Source organism: Myxine glutinosa, chromosome 6 (assembly GCF_964187855.1).
Source record: "Myxine glutinosa chromosome 6, kmMyxGlut1.1, whole genome shotgun sequence".
Lineage (NCBI taxonomy): Eukaryota > Metazoa > Chordata > Myxini > Myxiniformes > Myxinidae > Myxine > Myxine glutinosa.
In genome coordinates this window covers 101,934,385-101,952,944 of record NC_136266.1, presented here as the reverse complement: position 1 = coordinate 101,952,944, position 18,560 = coordinate 101,934,385, and the positions used below count along the sequence as shown (strand labels likewise).

Here is an 18,560-nt window from a genome sequence, read left to right as displayed (position 1 = left end):
TCTTGAACGTGGTAAGCAGTGGGCGGCTTGCCACCTTGGCGCCTCTCCCGTGTGGCCTCTTTCAGTGAATTTGGCAGATCATATCGGTCAAACACGAGGTGGACTTCATCATACCCGTTGGTCTTGCAGTCCAGTGTTGCATTGAAATGGCCAGCCCACTGGGCACATGTTTTGACCCATTGTGGCTTACCCATTGCTTGCACTAATGCCATGCCGTCTATGACAGTCACCTTCTTGGGAGGGGGTGGAGTATGTTCAGGATTGTCGTCGTCTGGCTGCTGACCAGTGCCAGTTGACTTCTTGGGTAGATCTTCTAGGATGGTCCTCTATGGCATTCCCAGCAGCCCTCAGTGCAGCCATCACAGTGTGCATCTCCCCTAGTCGCAGTACCCACTTGCCTTTGCAGTCATCTCTGGTCATCTCCAGCTGTTTGGCTCGCTCATACAGGGCCATGTCTAAGGTGATCACTGTCTTCCTATCGGGACCCATGACCATGCAGTTGATTTGCTGTGTCTGTTTCAAGACTGTTATCAGTGTTTGCCATTCATGGGCTGGTGCTGCTACCAATGGCAGGGCGTTGACCTCTGTCAGAGGCTTCGAAGAGGAGAGCAGTGAGTTGTAGGCTGTCCAAGTTGGGATATCGTGATGCTTGATCCTACTGCCAGGTGGTTGTTTTGGATCGTGGACGAGTGACCCAACAGGGTCAGCATGCTGGGGTTCTGCAGCTTGCAGCTGGTCATCTGGTGGGATGATGTCGTCTTGTACGTCCTCAGCTTCAGCTGTTCGCATGATTGTGCGTGAAAGTAGCCACACTGTGTCCGTCGCAGAGTACGGCTTGGTGACATCTGGGTTTGACCGTGTCTTGAAGCTATACGTGGTACCTGTGGCAGATTGTTTGTTTGGTGCTTGGCAAGGAACAAAGTCTGGAGCAGTCAGAACCTTGAGTGAGCGGTGTCTGGCCTTTCGGTCATGTAGTGTCAGTGTTCTATGTTCATCTGTGGAGGGTGCATGTTCCCGTCGTTGGTAGAGTGCCCAGGCTGTAGCATGGAGTGTCCGCTTCCCATCAGGTGTGTCTTCATTGAAGTCACTGTTGTCCACTGCAAAGAAGACAAACGTCCCTATGCGCATGGTTCTTGGAATGTATACACCCTGTTCTGTCGTAGACTCTATGACTGAGTTGGCCAGCTGTGTCTCCAACCGCAAGATCCGACTATAATCAACAGACAGACCGAACCCATGCAGGAAATCCAGAAGCTTCTTGTTTCTGGTGGACTGATGGACTACAATGGCAACGGAAAGCTGCTGTGGCCATTCTAAGCGATGGCGGAATGGTGCATCTGGCTCTTTGGGCTTGTACGTGACTTGGCGTTTTGACTTGTAGCCGTACATGATGTTCTGACTGATGGTTATAACATCTCGATGAATAGTGGCTGAGCGCATAGTCTCTGGCTCAATGCTCGTGGCTGGTCCTTCCAGTAGCCAGCGGAGGAAAGCATAGAGTACTTTGGGTACATGCTTTTCAGCATCATCAGTGTTCATTTCTCCTTCAAATTGCCATGGGTGCTTGTTCTGACAAGCAATGGCACTGCGGAGAACAGAGGCACTCTCAAACAGTTGTTCGATGTTTTTTTCATTTGTCTTCGTCATTGCATCTTCGACAGCTGCATCACGCACGGCAGTGGAGAATACACAGTCTGACTCGTTTCGACGTTTTGGTTTCATGAAGTGAACGTCATCAATGTGAGAGTTGATTTTCTCCTTCATGCCTTGGGTAGTAGGTGATGGGACATTGTGCACACCATTATTGTCAAGAATCCTGGAGTAAACCGACTTCAGGTCAGACATGTTGAGAATTTCACCAGCTTGGAGTAGAGAGCGAACAAGGCTGACAAACTCAATGTCTGCGGCTATTTTGATAACATTAGTTTCTTGCAGTATGTGTTCTTTGTCATCACTTGATGTCCCACTCTTGGGAGCACGTTGGACATTCTGCACCCAGCATGGGAGATGATACTTGACGTCGATCGCATGAGCATCATGTGCACTGATGGCAGCACTCAGCTGAACTTTCCACTTGTGGTTGCTGCCTTCTTCAACAGCTTTCTTCAGCTGTTTACCTGCGTTGAACGTGCATACAACATGTACACTTTCCTTAGTGACCTCTTGACAGAAGAAACAAAGGTCTCTGTTGAATGGAGTTGATGATGAACGTGTGAAGCGAAGAGTCTCGTCTTGCGTAGAACCTGAGGTACTTGCAGCGGCAGGTGCAGAAGAAGGACGTCCACACCTCTTATGAAGATGCTGGGTGTCGCCATGTTCGCAGGCTTTCTGGTGGCGAACTCTAGCACGCTCCAGGTGAGCAGTGTTGCATGTAGATCCATAACATGCCCGGTGCCACTTTGCTTTATTGTTCCTCAAGTCAGTGGCAGTGAAACAGCTTAATCGTTCGCTGATCTGTTTGAAGTCGGCATCACCATATCGTGCCCTCTCCTGGATGAACTGGAGAAACTTTGCATATGAGCCCAGTGCTGGCTCAGTCACTAGTGCACCTTGGGGATCCTGACACTGAATGCAAAGTGTGAAATCAGTTTCTTTCTTGGTTTTCTTGCTTTTTGGCTCCATCATAGCTCAGGGTCACGAATCTGGAACATACAAATAACAAATAACAATTAAGATAGATGTGCATTAAGTTAGATTTTGGACACTGGTTCGGCTGTGCCATAAAAACCTATTTTTATCCCTTGTAGGTTATTAAAGAAGGTTTCATTCAATTCTCTATCCCCAAAAATGTACAACTGGACACCAGAATCGAAACTCTAGGTCATTTAGAAGCCAAGATAATGGAATTTTACGTTTTCGACATCCGCCATTTTGAAAATCCAAAATGGCCGCCATAAAGAACTTGAAACAATTGGAGACATATTTTTTCTAGAACTTATATCATCCCTAAAGACAGCCCAACCAGTGTCCAAAAATTAACAAGCAATTTCACCGGGCATTTCAATCTGCTACATTGGCTCCCCCACTATTCCCCTTGTATAGAGGGACGAGGGTACTCAGTTCCCAATCCACTGGAATGCGGCCTTCTTTCACTACCAGATTACAGATCTCTGTCATTCTCTTCACACCCCAACTTCCTGCTGCCTTCAACATATCTCCCACAACTCCCGTCGGCCCTCCCGCTTTTCTACCCTTCAGTGCTTTTATCGCTTCCTCAACTTCCTTCTCAGTTATCTTCTCTGCCGGTCCTAAAACTGGGTTACTCTCTATGTTGCCATCCCATTCATTCTCTGTATTCAACAGCATTTCCATATATCTTTTCCATCTTCCTTTAATTCCATCTGGGTCGACAATGATTTGTCCCACTTCATCCTTCAAGCAACTCACCCCCATCACATCACACCTCTCTTTCGCTATCTGCTTTGCAATCCTGAATACTGCTTTCTGACCCTCTTCCGAATCCAAGCGTTCTCCGAACATTTTCCTCCATGCCTCCTGCGCCTTTGCTACCTCTTTCTTTGCAGCCTTCCTGGCTGCCTTATAACTTTCATGCTCTGCTGTTTCTGCTCCCGTACCCTTCGCCTTCTGCCACTCCTTGAACTTCTTCCTCTTCTCGTCAATCCTCTTTCCAACTTCATCATCCCACCACCATGTTTCCGAGTGCCTCGGTGGTCCTTTTGTCCATCCACATACCTCACCAACAGCTCCCAGCAGACCAGCTTTCATTGACATCCAACCACTTTCAAGCTCAACCACATCATCCTCGACCCTACCCAGCCTCTCTTTTAATGCCTCCCTTACTGTCACCTCTTTCAACCTCCACACCTTCATTCTCGGTTGGTACTTCACCCGCCGAGCTCTCCTCGCACCTTTCACCCTTACGTCGCAGACAACCAAGTGGTGCTGTGAAACAGCCTCCTCCCCCGGGATCACCTTTGTGTCCCGGAGGTGCCCCCTATCTTGCCTACGCACCATCAGGTAGTCAACGGTTGTCGTCGACCCACCTGACGTGTATGTAACAAGCTTATTATCCTCTTTCTGGAACTGAGTATTACAAATCAACAAATCAGCTCCATCAGCAAACTCCAAAATCCTTTCACCTTCTCCATTTCTCACACCATATCCGTAACCCCCATGAACTCCGTCAAAACCATCCATACTCCTTCCCACATGTCCATTTAGGTCTCCTCCTACCACAACAACTTCCTCATCTTTCACGTTTTCCATCAGCTTCTCTATCGCACACCAGAACTTGTCCTTCTCTTCATCGATTCGACCAACCTGCGGAGCATATCCCGAGATGACGTTCACCAAGAGCTTTCCAATCATCATTTTCACCATCATCAACCTATCACTCACTCTAGTCACACTCACCACACTGTCTACAAACTCCTCAGAAAACAGGACACCAACACCATTTACACCCTCCGGGCACCCTTGCCACACAAACTTGTATTTCTGTCCCTGCCTACCCTTCACCATTCTCACACCACTTCCCTTCCATCTCGTCTCTTGCACACAACATATGTCCACTCTTCTCCTGACCAATACTTCCACCACTTCTCCTGATCTCCCTGTCATTGTCCCTACATTCCATGTCCCAAACCTCAGGAACCGATCTCCACTTCGGGCTGTACACTGCCCACATGTAGTTGTAATTGTCATGGTTCTCTTTTTGAGGCAATGTTTTTATGGCCGGATGCCCTTCCTGACGCCAACCCTCTTAGTCGCCTCTTACGACACGCAGGGATACGGCGTACCTATTCTTATCCAGGGTACACACTTATCCAGGGTACACACTGCAACTGCCTCACAATGAAAAGCGTGTCTGTCGTTCCTCTTCCTGGCATGAATCCAAACTGCATTTCGTCGATCTTCACTTTCTTCCTTATCCTCCTCTCCAACACCCTTTCCAATACCTTCATTCCATGCTCCAATAACTTTATCGCTCGGTACGAGCCACACTCCAGAGGGTCACCTTTCCCCTTGCATATAATGCTATAGTTATATGTGTAAACTATTGAAACAAAAGCTGAAGTTACTGACGAGTCTCATGTAAGTACACGAGATACATGTTCAATAGTTTCCACAAGTTAAAAACGACATATAGCATGATATCTGAAAATGTTTTGGACAGACTCAGCTGAAACAAGGTGGATGAGTTGGTTAGGTGACAAGAACAAGGCAATTAGATTTTGGTTCAGATACGGACCATCAGTGGGGTACAAAACGTGCTACCGCATGCTGTTCTAGTTCATTAAAGCGTTGGTCAAACAAATTTTGATTTTTAAAAAAATAGATCATGATTAAAAAGTATCAAAAAGTGACGCTCAGCTCATGTCAACCCACACTGATGAAGAAATCTTGCCGCGGCTTCACGAGGCCCCAGAGAGCTGTTCGCTCCGCTGCATGGCACTTCGTTCCGTTGCAGTTTGGCCAAAGATGAGGCTCTGACGCTTTATGCAGGTGCCATGTGGCTTGAGCTAGGCCACAGGCAACACCCTCCCTAAGATACTTCCGAGAGCAGCTCGGGCGGCGCCAAGGGCAGGCAGTACGCTCCGCTTGAGGTACCTCCACCTCCCCCAGGAGGAGGGTTGGATCGCGACTCGTCCCTATTCCTGGGGACTCACCAGGGAGACTCGTCCCCATTGCCGCTGCACCTGCTATGGCTCATTTAAACGTGCAGGTAGCAGCGCAAATGTCATTGTGGGAAATTGCTGCCTGAACTTGCTGTGCTGCGGTGAGGTGGCAGTGCTGGGGACAGAGCAGTGTCCCTGTGATTGTTATTGGCCCCACAACTAAAATTATCACGACTCCGCTTGTGATGTGCAAGTCAGCGCATCCACTGCCGTTCCCAAGTGCAGATTAAAGGAGAAGGGTTGGTGTCAGAAAAGGCATCCAGCCATTTTTTTTAAAAAAACTATTTGCTGAATCGGATGGAATGTGGAGCCTAGTGGAGCATACCCCATACGAAAAACATCTCTGCGAGGAATTGCAAGGGATACCGGCGTATCAAGAGTGGATGCAGTTTTAAAAAGTGAGTACGAGAGAGGAGTGAGAAGGTATGGGTGGCCACATTGAATGTGGGAAGTATGACTGGGAGAAGCAGAGGGATTGCTGATGTGATGGAGAGGAGGAGGGTACAGATTATGTGTGTGCAGGAAACAAAGGAGAAGAACAAGGCGAGAGACACGGGGGTCAATAGGAATAATTGGTAAATGGTAATCGTCAAACTTTTCTACAGTGGTGGAGATAAGAGCAGAAACGGTGTCAGCATCACATTGGATGCGGACTTTAAAAGGAAAAAGTGATGGAGGTGGACAAAGTAAAATGAAGAACTGGGAAAGAATGAGGGAGGAAGTGATGGTTGAAGAAGAGCAATTTGGATTTATGCCAGGCAGGAGTACTGCGGACACGATGTTTGCCCTTAGACGGATGGTTGAAAAGTGCAGAGAAGGACAGAAACATCTACATTCGGCGTTTATTGATTTGGAAAAGGCCTTTGATAGAGTGATCGACCAGAGTTGTGGAGCCGTTTGAGAGAGTCCCGTGCCAGAGAAGCATGTGAAGCTGATCCAAGATATGTACAATGGGTGCTCTACACAAGGGAGGAGCAGTGTTGGAATGACAGGTAGTTCCATGGTGGAAGTCGGTGTACATCAAGTCTCTCCATTGAGCCCATTTCTTTGTTATTATGATGGATGTTCTGACAGCTGATGCAACAACACAGGCACCATGGAGCATGCTGTTTGCGGATGACATAGTATGGCGTGCCGAAAGGGGGAGATAGAATTGAAACTGAAAGAACTAGCAACGGTACCTGCCCTACGGGCGGGGCTTCAATTGGGAGGCCCAAACGAAAAGGCAAAATATTAGAAATTGAAGACTTTTTTTTATTTTAAACTAGCCGAATGCACCCGGCATTGCCCGGGTTGTTTTTGAATGAATTTACTACTATAATTCAGCTTTTACTCGTGGCTGGAGAAGATTGACTACTATAATTCAGCTTTTACTCGTGGCTGGAGAAGATCGACTGCTATAATTCAGCTCAGCTTTTAATTGCGAAATGGGCCCAGCCCAGCCAAAGCGGCCTCAACCGGACTCGCCACCTAGCCTATAACCTTCCCGGGGCCCTTCCCAACATTTTAAGTTCTTTTTGAATGAAATTACTACTACAATTCAGCTTTTACTCACGGCCGGAGAAGATTGACTACTATAATTCAGCTCAGCTTTTAATTGTGAAATGGGCCCAGCCTGGCCGAAGCGGCCTCGACCGGCCTCACCACCTCACTTATAACCTTCTCGGGGCCCGTCCCGACATTTTTAGTTCTTTTTGAATGAATTTACTACTACAATTCAGCTTTTACTCGCGGCCGGAGAAGATTGGCTACTATAATTCAGCTCAGCTTTTAATTGTGAAATGGGCCCAGCCCAGCCAAAGCGGCCTCGACCGGCCTCGCCACCTAGCCTATAACCTTCCCGGGGCCTGTCCCGGTATTTTTTGCGTCAGAGGTTTCCTCCTATCTTTCACCGTTCAGGAGATTAGCTTGTGCAGACAAACAAACAAACAAACAAACAAACAAACAAAAACTTTATTTTATATATATTTATCGAAGATAGAAGATAGATGATTTATATAAACATCCGTTAAATCATATCACACGCAAATCATCAAAATCTAAACAGTATTTGTAGAATTTCAATAAAACCCACATCACTGTTCATATCGGTAAATATTATTCCATCGTGTTTATAAAAACTGGAAAATTGGGGGGAAAAATTGGAAAAACAATATAGCCTGTTTTACTCCAGGGGTCCCAGGATTACCCACCTAAAATTTCGTTGCGATCGGTTCAGCCGTTTTTGCGGTACCTGGGAACAGACGGACGGACAGACGGACAGACATTTGGTGAATTATAGTAAGATGGAGGAAAGCGTTGGAAGATAGGGGCTTCAGGATTGGTCGGTCAAAGATAGAGTACATGAGATGTACAGCGAGTAGTGAAGAGGTAGAAGGAAACAGAGTGGTGATGCAAAGGGAAAAGATCAAGGAGGTGCAGAGGTTTATGCAACAGGATGGTGAATTAGATGGGGAGATGAGCACCAGGATGGAGTAACTGGAATGTTCCGGGAGTGCTTTGTGTTAGAAATATGCCGGCATTGTGTACAGAACGGTAATGATGCCTGCATTGGTGTACAGCACGAGGACATGGGTGATGATAAGAAAGTGGGAACAAAGATTAGATGTAAGGCCAAGTTAAAAAAAAAAAATGTTTCTCGCACCCGCCCGCTTCCGTTTTAGTCCCCGCCTACTTTTATTTACTATTTAATACTTCTTTTTTTTTATATATACTTGTTTTTTTTTTAATCGTTTTGCGAAGAAACTCGGTCTAAAACTTGCCGTTTCTGGGCGTTTGCTGATCGTATCTTGTGCATCGATGATCTGAACTATTATGGATCCCGCCCTCTAACGGAACTTCCTGGTTAATACATGCTACATGCATGCTACATGCATGCTACATGCTACATGCTACATGCTACATGCTACATGCTACATGCTGTTAATACATGTATGGTTAATACATGCTAGGCTTAACGCAGACACTTTGTGCTAAAGACGGTCAATTCTCGCAGCGGTTGTGCACTGGGCGAGTGCAATTTACGTGTAAAAATCTTGCATTTCATACTTTTAATGGTACAAATTTGAGTAGGGAATATGACGATATTCGTGTGTGTAAGCATACGTTCGTCGACAAAAGTTTTGAAGTCTTGGTTCGCGAGATCAGTTGTAGATGAGAAGCGAACGTTGAACGATCTCTTCGCTAAATTTGCCAGTGGAGAATTTGACGATGGAGATGACATTGGTGATGGATACCAAACAACGAAAGTAAGTTGGCGTCGTGTTGTAGCGTAAATATTTAAGCCAAATCAAGACATACATTTTCTAGTGTACTTGTTTTTAAATACTTGGTGCATTTAAAAAATCCATATGTAGCTGTAACGCTATACTTGGATGGCCTAGTACTAGTTGTAGTTTCGTGTATTCTGAAGTGTGAATACAGTCAGGCCATAGTCCTACCCTATGATGTAGGTTTAATGGTGGGAGGTGGGAGTACAAGCGGGTCTCTGAGTGAGAAGCTAGGTATCTAGGCCCTGTTGTAGTTAATAAAGTAGGCCTAGATTAGGCCTACTATATAAAGTAGGCCTGAAATTACAGGCCTTTCGGTAACAATCAACACTGGCATGTTTCACATTACATTGGACAAACTATAGAGTCTTTAAGTCAGCCACAGTGGTCATTCAATTCATGGCAGCCATCTTGGAAAAAAATAGCAAAAAAAATGAAAATAGTAAATCGTAAGGGCCTCCCTCCTCCTTTTTCAAAAAAGTCCGGACGAGAAACATTTTTTTTTTTTACTTGGCCTAACTGAGATGAGGACGCTGAGATGGTTGTGTAGACTAGGTGAGGAACGAATATTTCAGAGGAACAGTGAAGGTGGTTGAAGCATCTAAGGAGGTACAGGGAAGTAGATAGAGATGGTATGGGCACGTGATGAGAAGGAATGAGGAGTATTCGGGTAGAAGGATGACGAGAATGATACCATCTGGAAAGAGAATGCTTCGGCAGCCCTTTGCATCTGAAAATTCAAAATGATTGACTTCTTCTTCTTCTTTCTCTTCTTCTTCATTACTGACAGTGCCAGCATGAAGAACATCTGCTATGACATTCAAAGAAAGTGGATCCATTGATGGTGTTAGCAGGGTCATCAAAGGTCTCCCATTTCCATTGGGTGAGGGTACAGCACAAAGAAAGCTCAAATCTAAAGAATATCACATATCGAGGTCACGGTAGAGCACGGACGGTAAGGAACAGCGGGAAAATTGTTGCTATTCAGAAATGCAACACCACATTCAATTCCCGCAATTCTGTCGTTACAAGAGAACATCACGGAGAGCCACACCTGTCGCCTCTTTCGCCTTGCTCATCGCGCTGGAATTACAGCGGGAACTGAAGCCCCAAGTTGTGCGAGCATTTAAAAATAAAAACCTGTGGGGAAATAGCAAGGATCTTCACATCTTCAAAACGCCTCAGACTTTCACGATGCAAGTTGAAAATGTATGCAATAAAGCTTTCTTTGTTTTGATATAAGCACTTTGACAAATAAATTTTAAAAATACAAAAACAAGTACAGTACGATATTGACTGAAATGAAAACAATACTGCCGCGAACTATACCGCTAATGTTTGTTTCATTGGGCAAAAATAAAATAGAAATTCAACAATGAAGTAGTGTTTCGAACGGTTTATATGTAAACCAAAGGTACTGAGTATAATGTGAAAAAAACTTTCCACAAATCATATACAGTATTGTGCCAAATTTATGCGGGCGGGGGTGGGGGTGCTGCATGGCGGAGTAGCGACATGGCGTGTCCAAAAAACCTCTGGTGACGAGGGTCAAGGGCACCATTTTGTATCCATCGATAGCTCAATGAATGAGTATCGATAGGTCATCATTGTTTTTAAAATGACAGGATGACAGGATCTGGCGTGCTCTCGCGAGACCTCACTCGATCCGGTTCGAATCGTAAAGGGCAATGGTATGTATTTCACAAAACACGGAGAACCATCACACAAGTGGAGCAAGAACTGCATTACATTACACACTCCAAGTAAGTTAATGTTGTCCCTTGGGTCGGTGTGTGCACATTTATATGCGGTGCTGTAATCATATTGTAGTTGCCTCCTTCATCTTTTCCACCCTTGTTTACCCCACGACTAGTACCCAACTGCAAAGCCGCAATGAGCCGGCGAAGCCAAAGCCTCTTGCCACTATTTTACCCATCACTATGGCATCAGTAGGTTAGGTAGTTGGTAGTAGGTAGGTGTAGTAGGTACCGTACCAAGTTCAAAATGACACCATTTGCATTCTGGATGAGATTAAAATTTATAAAATTTCCTTCTTGATGAATTCGGTGAATTCCGTCTCAACTTCGGATATTTCCGGCCGTGAAAAACTATCCCCGACGGCCGCGAGATTTCTAAAAAAATAATTCTTCGTCAATTTTAGAATATTCGACGCCGTTTTCACCCTCCGAAACGCGTAATAAGCTTTTTTGAAATAATTTTTCAAATGCTCGAATCTCATTGGTTCCGGTGTTTGGTGACGATTTTCATTGAAGATAACCAGGGCCCAGGGAACGAGGTTGGTCTTAAAGTATTTAAATTACAATTTAGAGGTGCATAACGTTGTGAATCAAACAAAGATGGGTGAAACAAACTCCTATTGAACTTTTTCGCAATTTTTTATGCATACTTCCGCATCCGGAAGATGGCGGCCTCCATTGAGTGATTTGGTTTTTGAAATATTTTTTCAAATGCTCGAATCTCATTGGTTCCGGTGTTTGGTGACGATTTTCGTTGAAGATAACCAGGCCCGTGCGGGCCGAGGTTGGTCTTAAAGTATTTTAATTGCAAATTAGAGGTGCATAAGATGGTGAATCAAAAAAAGACGGGTGAAACAAACTCCTATTGAACTTTTTTCGATTTGTTATGCATACTTCCGCATCCGCAAGATGGCGGCCTCCATTGAGCGATTTGGTGCGTCAAAGCTTCGAAATTCTCAAGGGATCCAGCAAAATCTGGCTTTTCAACATAATACGTACGCATTCATTCACAACATTGGCTTCGCCGGCTACAATCCCTCCATCCAAATCTCCAGTTTTCCCTCTTGACCTGAGAGCTTCCTTCTGTATCCATCTTGCAGCCTCTCCTGGCCCTCAATTCTGCCCACACCCATTAGGCATCAGCTGAAACTCCAGAAGTGTCTAGAAAATGAGATCAGCTCCACCATCCGGGTGACTACTATATTATTTGACAGATTTTCATTGCTGACAATGTTTGACTTAAAGTGATAAAAGTTTAACTTCAAAATCTTGCCAGTACTTTTGTGACAGACAGGGAAAGTTGGTCATGTGGGGCAAAAAGTGCTCATTTTTAGAGCTAAGCATCAGGATCACACCTTCATAACATCATCCTTGGGAATTTTCCAGGTATGAATTCCTTCCAGACGTCTAAGGGAACTCTCCCTACGCGAAATTTAGCGAGTCCAGGAATCCAGGTTAGCCACTTGATGCGGAAGGTGAATTGACCTATTTATCGGTGTCCATGACCAACTTCATGGCCCCATGACATCGTCATGGAGACACTTGTGGGATCGAACCTTCGTTTTCAGAGTCCACAATCGACTACATCCCATGTGCACGAACTAGAAGGTGGTATGATTGAGAGAGAGCGAGCTTATTGGAAGAGATACTTTCATGACAGGAAGTCGGACCACACTAGGATAAAAGGTTGGTGGATGTTTAAATACTGCGGTACTCCCGGCCAGAACACAGTGGTTCAAACATTAATACACATACGGTACTGACATTCTGTGCGGACAAACAGACAGACAGACAAATGAAAAATCGGTCAGAGACCGAACACTTGCCGGAATGTACCGTTGCTAGTAATATATAATGGCGATACAACAATTTTTACCGCTTTGCTTTGAAGAACAGGAATGAAGGGGGAGGAGCGTGTTAATATGTGTGGTTGAAGGCTTTGGGTGGTGAGGGGGCTTGAAGCCAGATTTTAATCTTACAGCCGCCATATTGGTGCTCACCGTCACTGCATTGCGAAGCGAAAGACGCCTCAGAGCTGTCACATTCACAATCGCTATGTCGTATGTACTCCCGATACGTGTTTCCTTCATTGTAAAAACTACCAAATCAACAGTTAAAAGGATTTTGAGCCGATAGGTGTTACGCCAGTTACGGCCTTGGCAAGATCGATGGAGACAGCGATCTGTTAGCTTATACACCACCCAAATAGCTATGTGGAATTCTCTCAGGTAGAGATTAAACCCACGTCGTTTGAACTTTGGCAGAGGTCATTATTTACTTTTAATGATGTTTATATACGAATCAAAAAGAAGATAATTGGTTTTGGGTCGTCCTTTATGCAAATCTCGTGGGATTGTGAGTTGGAGAGACGACCACGATGGCGGGTACCATTGCTAGTTAACAAAAAACGATTTTCACGTTTTGGGTGACCTTGAGCTTGACCTTGGGCCTAGCGAGTTAAAAATTGGGCACAGTCTATTCCAGGGCAAGGCAAATATGTGTGTAAAGTATGGCAATGCTATGTGCAACGATGTAGACGTAGTACTGCGCACAAACAGACAGACAAACAGACAGACATCGGTCAGAGACCGAGGACTTGCCGGAATGTAGTTTTATTTTCAGAGGTATTGGTTAGAAGAGAATCGGATAATGTTTGACAGAGTTATTAGTTTAAAAAAATCAATTTTTGACCTTGAGTTTGACCTTTCAAGGTCACTCAAGGTCAAAGGTCATGGTGCCGAATGAAATATCGTATGTGACTTCCTATATGTCAGTAAACAGTAAGTGTATGCATATCTCTTGTACTTTTAGAGTTACACTGGTTTGAAACATATTTTAAATGAAAACTCGACCCCTCTGATTTCACGTTTTGGGTGACCTTGAGCTTGACCTTGGGCCTATAGAGTTAAAAATTGGGCACAATCTATTCCAGGGCAAGGCAAATATGTGTGTAAAGTATGGGGATGCTATGTGCAACTATGTAGACGTAGTACTGTGCACAAACAGACAAACAGACAGACAGACAAACCAACCAACATACTTGCCGGAATCTAGTCCGGCAAGTAACAAACAAACAAGAAAGATGTTGTGCAGAGCACCATACTTACAAAATCCCTCAGAAAAATTTGACCTGTTGAATTCAAAGACCAAATATGCAAATCCTGGTCAAATTTCAAGTCAATCAGATGAAAATTGAGGATTCTAGAACTTACAACTATGTTTTTGACATTTGGCCTATGTTGACCTTTGGCCTATGTTGACTCCAAAACGAATTGGTGGTTGAATTCAGTTTTTGTTTTTTTGGGGATACAAGATCGAGGGTCTTGTAAGAGCTAACATGAATCACAAAAAAAACAAACGGAGACATAAAACATATAATAAAGGGAGCGGGACAAGATGGGGGGAGAGAGAGGGAAGCACACAAGTACAACAGTAGAGGACAGGGACATCGAGAGATCTGTGGGAGGGAGAGGGCTTGGGAGGAGGAGGAGGCAAGTATCAAAGTTTTGGATGGGGGAAGACGAAAGATGGTGGTGAAAAGCTGTTTTAAAGACCTGGAGGGAGGAGAGGGATTGAAGAGAGAAATTGATTGAATTCGGGATTGAAGAGTGAGCTGACATGCAAATCCTCTTCAGATTTCAAGTCAATCAGATGAAAATTGATGATTTTAGAAATTTCACAAAGTTGTTGACCTTTGGCCTATGTTGACCTTTTAACCTCGAAATCAAAAGGCTTCTTGCTTATGACCAACTCTACCATTTGGTGAAGTTTCGTGAAGATCGGTTTAAATTTGTGACCTGTGCTGTAGGCGATTGACATGGGTGCAGAAATGGTTAACATGGTTATCCCAAAGGGTAATAAAGTTAACTGAGGTCATAAACAGTGCTGATGTTTACATAGTACATACTGCCATCTGCCGAATCAATTCATTGGCAAAAGTGTGTACTAGGTAGTTTGCCATTGCCTTCCCACCGTTGTTTGTCCGTGTGGCGTGTTCTGTTCTGTCCTGTCCTTTTACATGCCGTACGTGAAGAGCAGGAAGTAGCACGTGCTTTGGTAATTGGTATGACCCGGATGAGATTTGTAGCAGCGACCTCCAAAACGTTGGGCGGACGTTCTAACCTTTAGCCACCGATAGGCCACTGGTACAGGTAGCTTGGGTTTGGATGGGTGATTGTACCTGTGTAATGACACGCGTCGTGTGTGCAAATCGATAAAGGAATATTTTGAACGCACCGCTGGAGTCCCCACCCGCTCGGCTTGCGCATTTTTGATTTCTCGCCTCCTCGTGACGTCAGTGCTATAACGAGCGCGTGACGAACGGCTTCGGGCCGCGCGATGAGGTCAGTTGCAAAGGCGTCCTCGTCGTGACGTCAAGGCGGCACCTGTCGCTACGGGGCTTTGACAGTATATATAAAGTGGCGGAGCCATCGTGAAGACGACGAACGAACGAGACGGCGAGCGCAACGAGGCACCTGCCCTGTGAGTGCAAGTCGGTACTAAGTTAATTAATAATTCCGGTTCCGAGTAACTGATCCTCAGGTCATGTTTCCAACCGCCGGTGGGTCCGTCCTGACAGAGAAGTACACGGACGTGCAGTCGCTACTGTGTACAGACATGGTGTCCCCGCTCGCTCGACCCGCAAGCCGGGCAGAGTCAGCCGGCGAAGGCTGTGCTTTCCCCGTGTTCCAGCACGGTCACTGTTTCCCGCCTACCCGTGCAAGTACGAGGTATGGTCTCTGTGCTGACCCCCTAGCCCCCCCCCCCCCCCAGCCCCATTTCTTGGATAGCTCGTTACGAGTTAACGATGGGACGGAGACTGGAGGCTTTGGCTCTGGTTTTGCTAAGCTCACATGGTCTTGGCCACTTGGTAATAATCATGAATAGCTCTATGGTCAGAAAACTGTTTCCTTTATTTTTGAGAAGTTTTGAGTTGACAGTTTGAAGCTTCATAAATCAGAGGATATTCTGGGTTATGGAGAAGTTCTTGGGATGCTGTTTGTCACGTTTAGAACGGATGTGCACCCATATTAACAATACCAGCACCACCGGTACACGCCGGGTGCTGGCGATGCCACCGACACATGGGGTGCTAATTGTCCCACTGAGATATCAACAAAGGAATTGCTTTTTACATTTGAATTTCGGAGGCTTTACAGACATTGGCCTGTTTTTTTTGTAAATATACTTTAATTGTGTATTTCAAAAGTTATTTTGTGTTTTTATTTATCTATTTCAGCTTGAGGGCAATGCAGAAAGAACGTGTGCCCATGCCTGCAACCGGGACTCAAGCAGAGCTGGTGCTGCGTGGGATCGATGCAAATCTGGTACATCGGACACAAGAACGGACGGCTACCAAGCTGGTTGCATTCGTGGACCCGGCCCACCATTGCTTGTCTGGAAAGGCAAAAGCGGGATCGCAGCAGACTGAGGGTGCGGACTGTCCTTGCGGCAATAACAGCTTGTACAAGGTGAGACAGAACACAGAGGATGGTTATCCCTGCGGTGTCAACCAGCAGCAGGAGAGTGTGCCCTGCTGGACTCCGGTGTGTGCGAGCGGTTCCTCTGAGCGGTTGACCGTTGCCGCTCTTAGTGCTGCCCTCGCCCGAGCGAAAGAAAAATCGGCGGAGGCCAGAAAGCAGCGTAAGTACCTGACCGAAATGGTCCGGCAAGACGAGTACCTACAGCATAAAAACCTCTACAGGTTTCACATAATTCCAGACGGAAATTGCTTGTACCGTGCCGTGTCCAAAGCGGCGTACGGACATCAGGGCAACCATGTGCTGCTAAGAGAGCAAACTGTACATTATATTGCCGACCATTTGGAGGACTTTGTCACTCTTATTGAGGGTGACATCGGCGAGTTTATCATCAACGCGGCGCAGAATGGATCGTGGGCCGGATACCCTGAGCTCCTTGCCATGAGCAGCCTGCTCGATGTGAACATCGACCTCACTACGGGCGGCAGCGAGAGTTGCGCCGTGGTCTCGAGCATGTTGCATTTCATGGGCAGCTGGAGTAACGGCGCTCCGACAATCTATCTGAGCTGGATGAGCAATGGGCATTATGACACACTCCTCCCGACGCTCATGCCCAACCCAGAGTACGAGGAATGGTCCACACAATGCCAGGTGCAGCAGCAGTGTGATGAGGCCCTCGCCAGGTCTATGGCAGAATCTCTTTCACGGCTCCATTTGGAGAAAGGATGTGGTGAACGCTGAATGCTTCAACTGCAGACTGTCGTCGATTAAACATTACCTTTTGGGAAACCTTTCATTTTGGTTTAAATTCATGTCGGCACCATACCAGGAGTGGAGGATGGAAAATCGTTTCTATTTATTTGATTGTTTTTTTTAAATTGCTGTAACCTTTTTCTCTCTTCTTGTCTTCTTTCAATATGGTTTAATTTTTTTCACGAATCGGTACCTTTAACATTTTTTTTTTCAACATGGAAACCATGTTAAAGCTTGCAGCTTATTGAAAAATGTAACTTTTGACTGATGGATGGAAGTTATAATTCATGACTTTTTGAATAGCTCCTTGCCAGGAGCAGCAACTTGACCGGGAAATTCATCCTTGACCTGTATTCGGAATATCTTGCACGCAAATGAAAATATCTTTTGAATGCACTTGCTTTTAGTCGGTTCACATGCCTGTGTCTGTAAAGTGTAGTTGTGTGTGCTTTTTGAATGAAATGCAATTTTACTTTTTACAGCCTGGCCTTTCCACTCTAGGAAAATCTGCTTTTTTTTTCTTTCTTTTTTCTTTCTTTTTATAAATAAATAAGTGGACTTGGTGTACTAAGTTTGAGGATTAGCAATAAATGGCAGCTTTTCCTCAAACTGCTCCATGGCACCAACTTAAACAACTACTCCTTCTTTAATGGTCCCAATTATTCCCACCTTCTTGGGGGATCAGTCATGAATATTTATGGCCCAAGTGTTTTACAAACTGGGTGGCCAGGCCTGACATTAATCTGAAGGTGATTTGGTCTGGAATTTGTTCAGGGCGCTAGTGAGAACTCACCTAATCTTCACAAAGGACACCGTGGGATCTTTAATGTTGATTAATGCTAGCAGAGGGGATGCCCAGTTTAAGGCCCGGCCAATATATGGCCTAACGATGTATCATGCTGCATGTGCAACAGAATGACGGTTCATAACTGGGTCGGGATTCAAACCCAGGCTAGAGAGCTTAGAGGAATAGAATGTGCATATCTTTAGACTATCGTGGCAGCCCTATTGACATCCATTGAAAATGACGATTTCCAACTTCATTGGGAGCGGAGCATTTTTGAGCTTGCAAGTAAATATGTCAAAGGATAACCACGCTAAATGTGGAAAATGACATCACATCTTTGAGAAATTGATCAAAAAAATCTAAAAAGTATTTTATAGGCTAACAGCAAACGGTTTCATTTTTACAGGTGAGTGTTATTGACTAGTGAGATGGCTCATTAGGTAGTGCACTCATCCTTGGTGCCTGTTATAAAATTCATTGAAATTGGACTTCTGTCATCCCAGCACAGGGCAATGCATCTCGGACCACCATGCTTTAGATAATGACGTAAGCTGGCTGTCCTCCTTTTGTCAAATTTTTGAATGCTAAAGATCCAAGAAGCTTTAAGAGTCATGGTGATGGCCTGGCCAACCTCCTGTGCAGACAACCACAGAAATCAATGGTGAACTACCCTGCATTCTGTGCAGAAACCCTGCTTTACCTGCATCAAGTTTCCTCCTTGAATTACAATTTGGCATTTCAAATTTGGAAACGATTTCTGTTTCTACATTGTTTTGTGGGTCAGTCCAAGCAACATGATAGACCAAATCATATATCTATACACACGTATAACCTACACACAACTATATAGCCATGCTCAAATAAACAACAAGACC

General features: G+C 45.2%; 2 protein-coding genes across 6 annotated transcripts in view; one reads left to right on the top strand and one right to left on the bottom strand.

Moving 5' to 3' along the window:
• The window catches only part of PSMC3IP (PSMC3 interacting protein), a 51,377-nt gene extending 36,507 nt beyond the window's left edge, over positions 1 to 14,870 (bottom strand). The window contains exons 1-2 of one of the 3 annotated variants that reach the window (XM_068120659.2): positions 14,638 to 14,870; positions 9,963 to 10,048 (exon numbers count right to left, since the gene is read on the bottom strand). In XM_068120659.2, coding sequence (XP_067976760.1) covers positions 9,963 to 9,987 — 25 coding nt within the window. In that variant the 5' untranslated portion in view covers positions 9,988 to 10,048; positions 14,638 to 14,870. The remainder of the gene's footprint in view (positions 1 to 9,962; positions 10,049 to 14,637) is intronic. The other 2 variants (XM_078780226.1, XM_068120661.2) reach the window with 2 other exon arrangements.
• On the top strand, positions 14,749 to 17,375 carry OTUD1 (OTU deubiquitinase 1). 3 transcript variants are annotated; one of them, XM_068120663.2, is made up of 3 exons: positions 14,962 to 15,147; positions 15,245 to 15,395; positions 15,905 to 17,375. In XM_068120663.2, the coding sequence occupies exons 2-3, from the start codon at positions 15,283 to 15,285 to the stop codon at positions 16,884 to 16,886; spliced, it is 1,095 nt and encodes a 364-aa protein (XP_067976764.1). In that variant the 5' UTR covers positions 14,962 to 15,147; positions 15,245 to 15,282; the 3' UTR covers positions 16,887 to 17,375. The 3 variants fall into 3 exon arrangements, with proteins under 3 accessions (XP_067976765.1, XP_067976763.1, XP_067976764.1); XM_068120664.2 differs by lacking the exon at positions 15,245 to 15,395 and having other exon boundaries at positions 14,749 to 15,147; XM_068120662.2 differs by having other exon boundaries at positions 14,749 to 15,395.
• Positions 17,376 to 18,560: the final 1,185 nt, after the last annotated feature.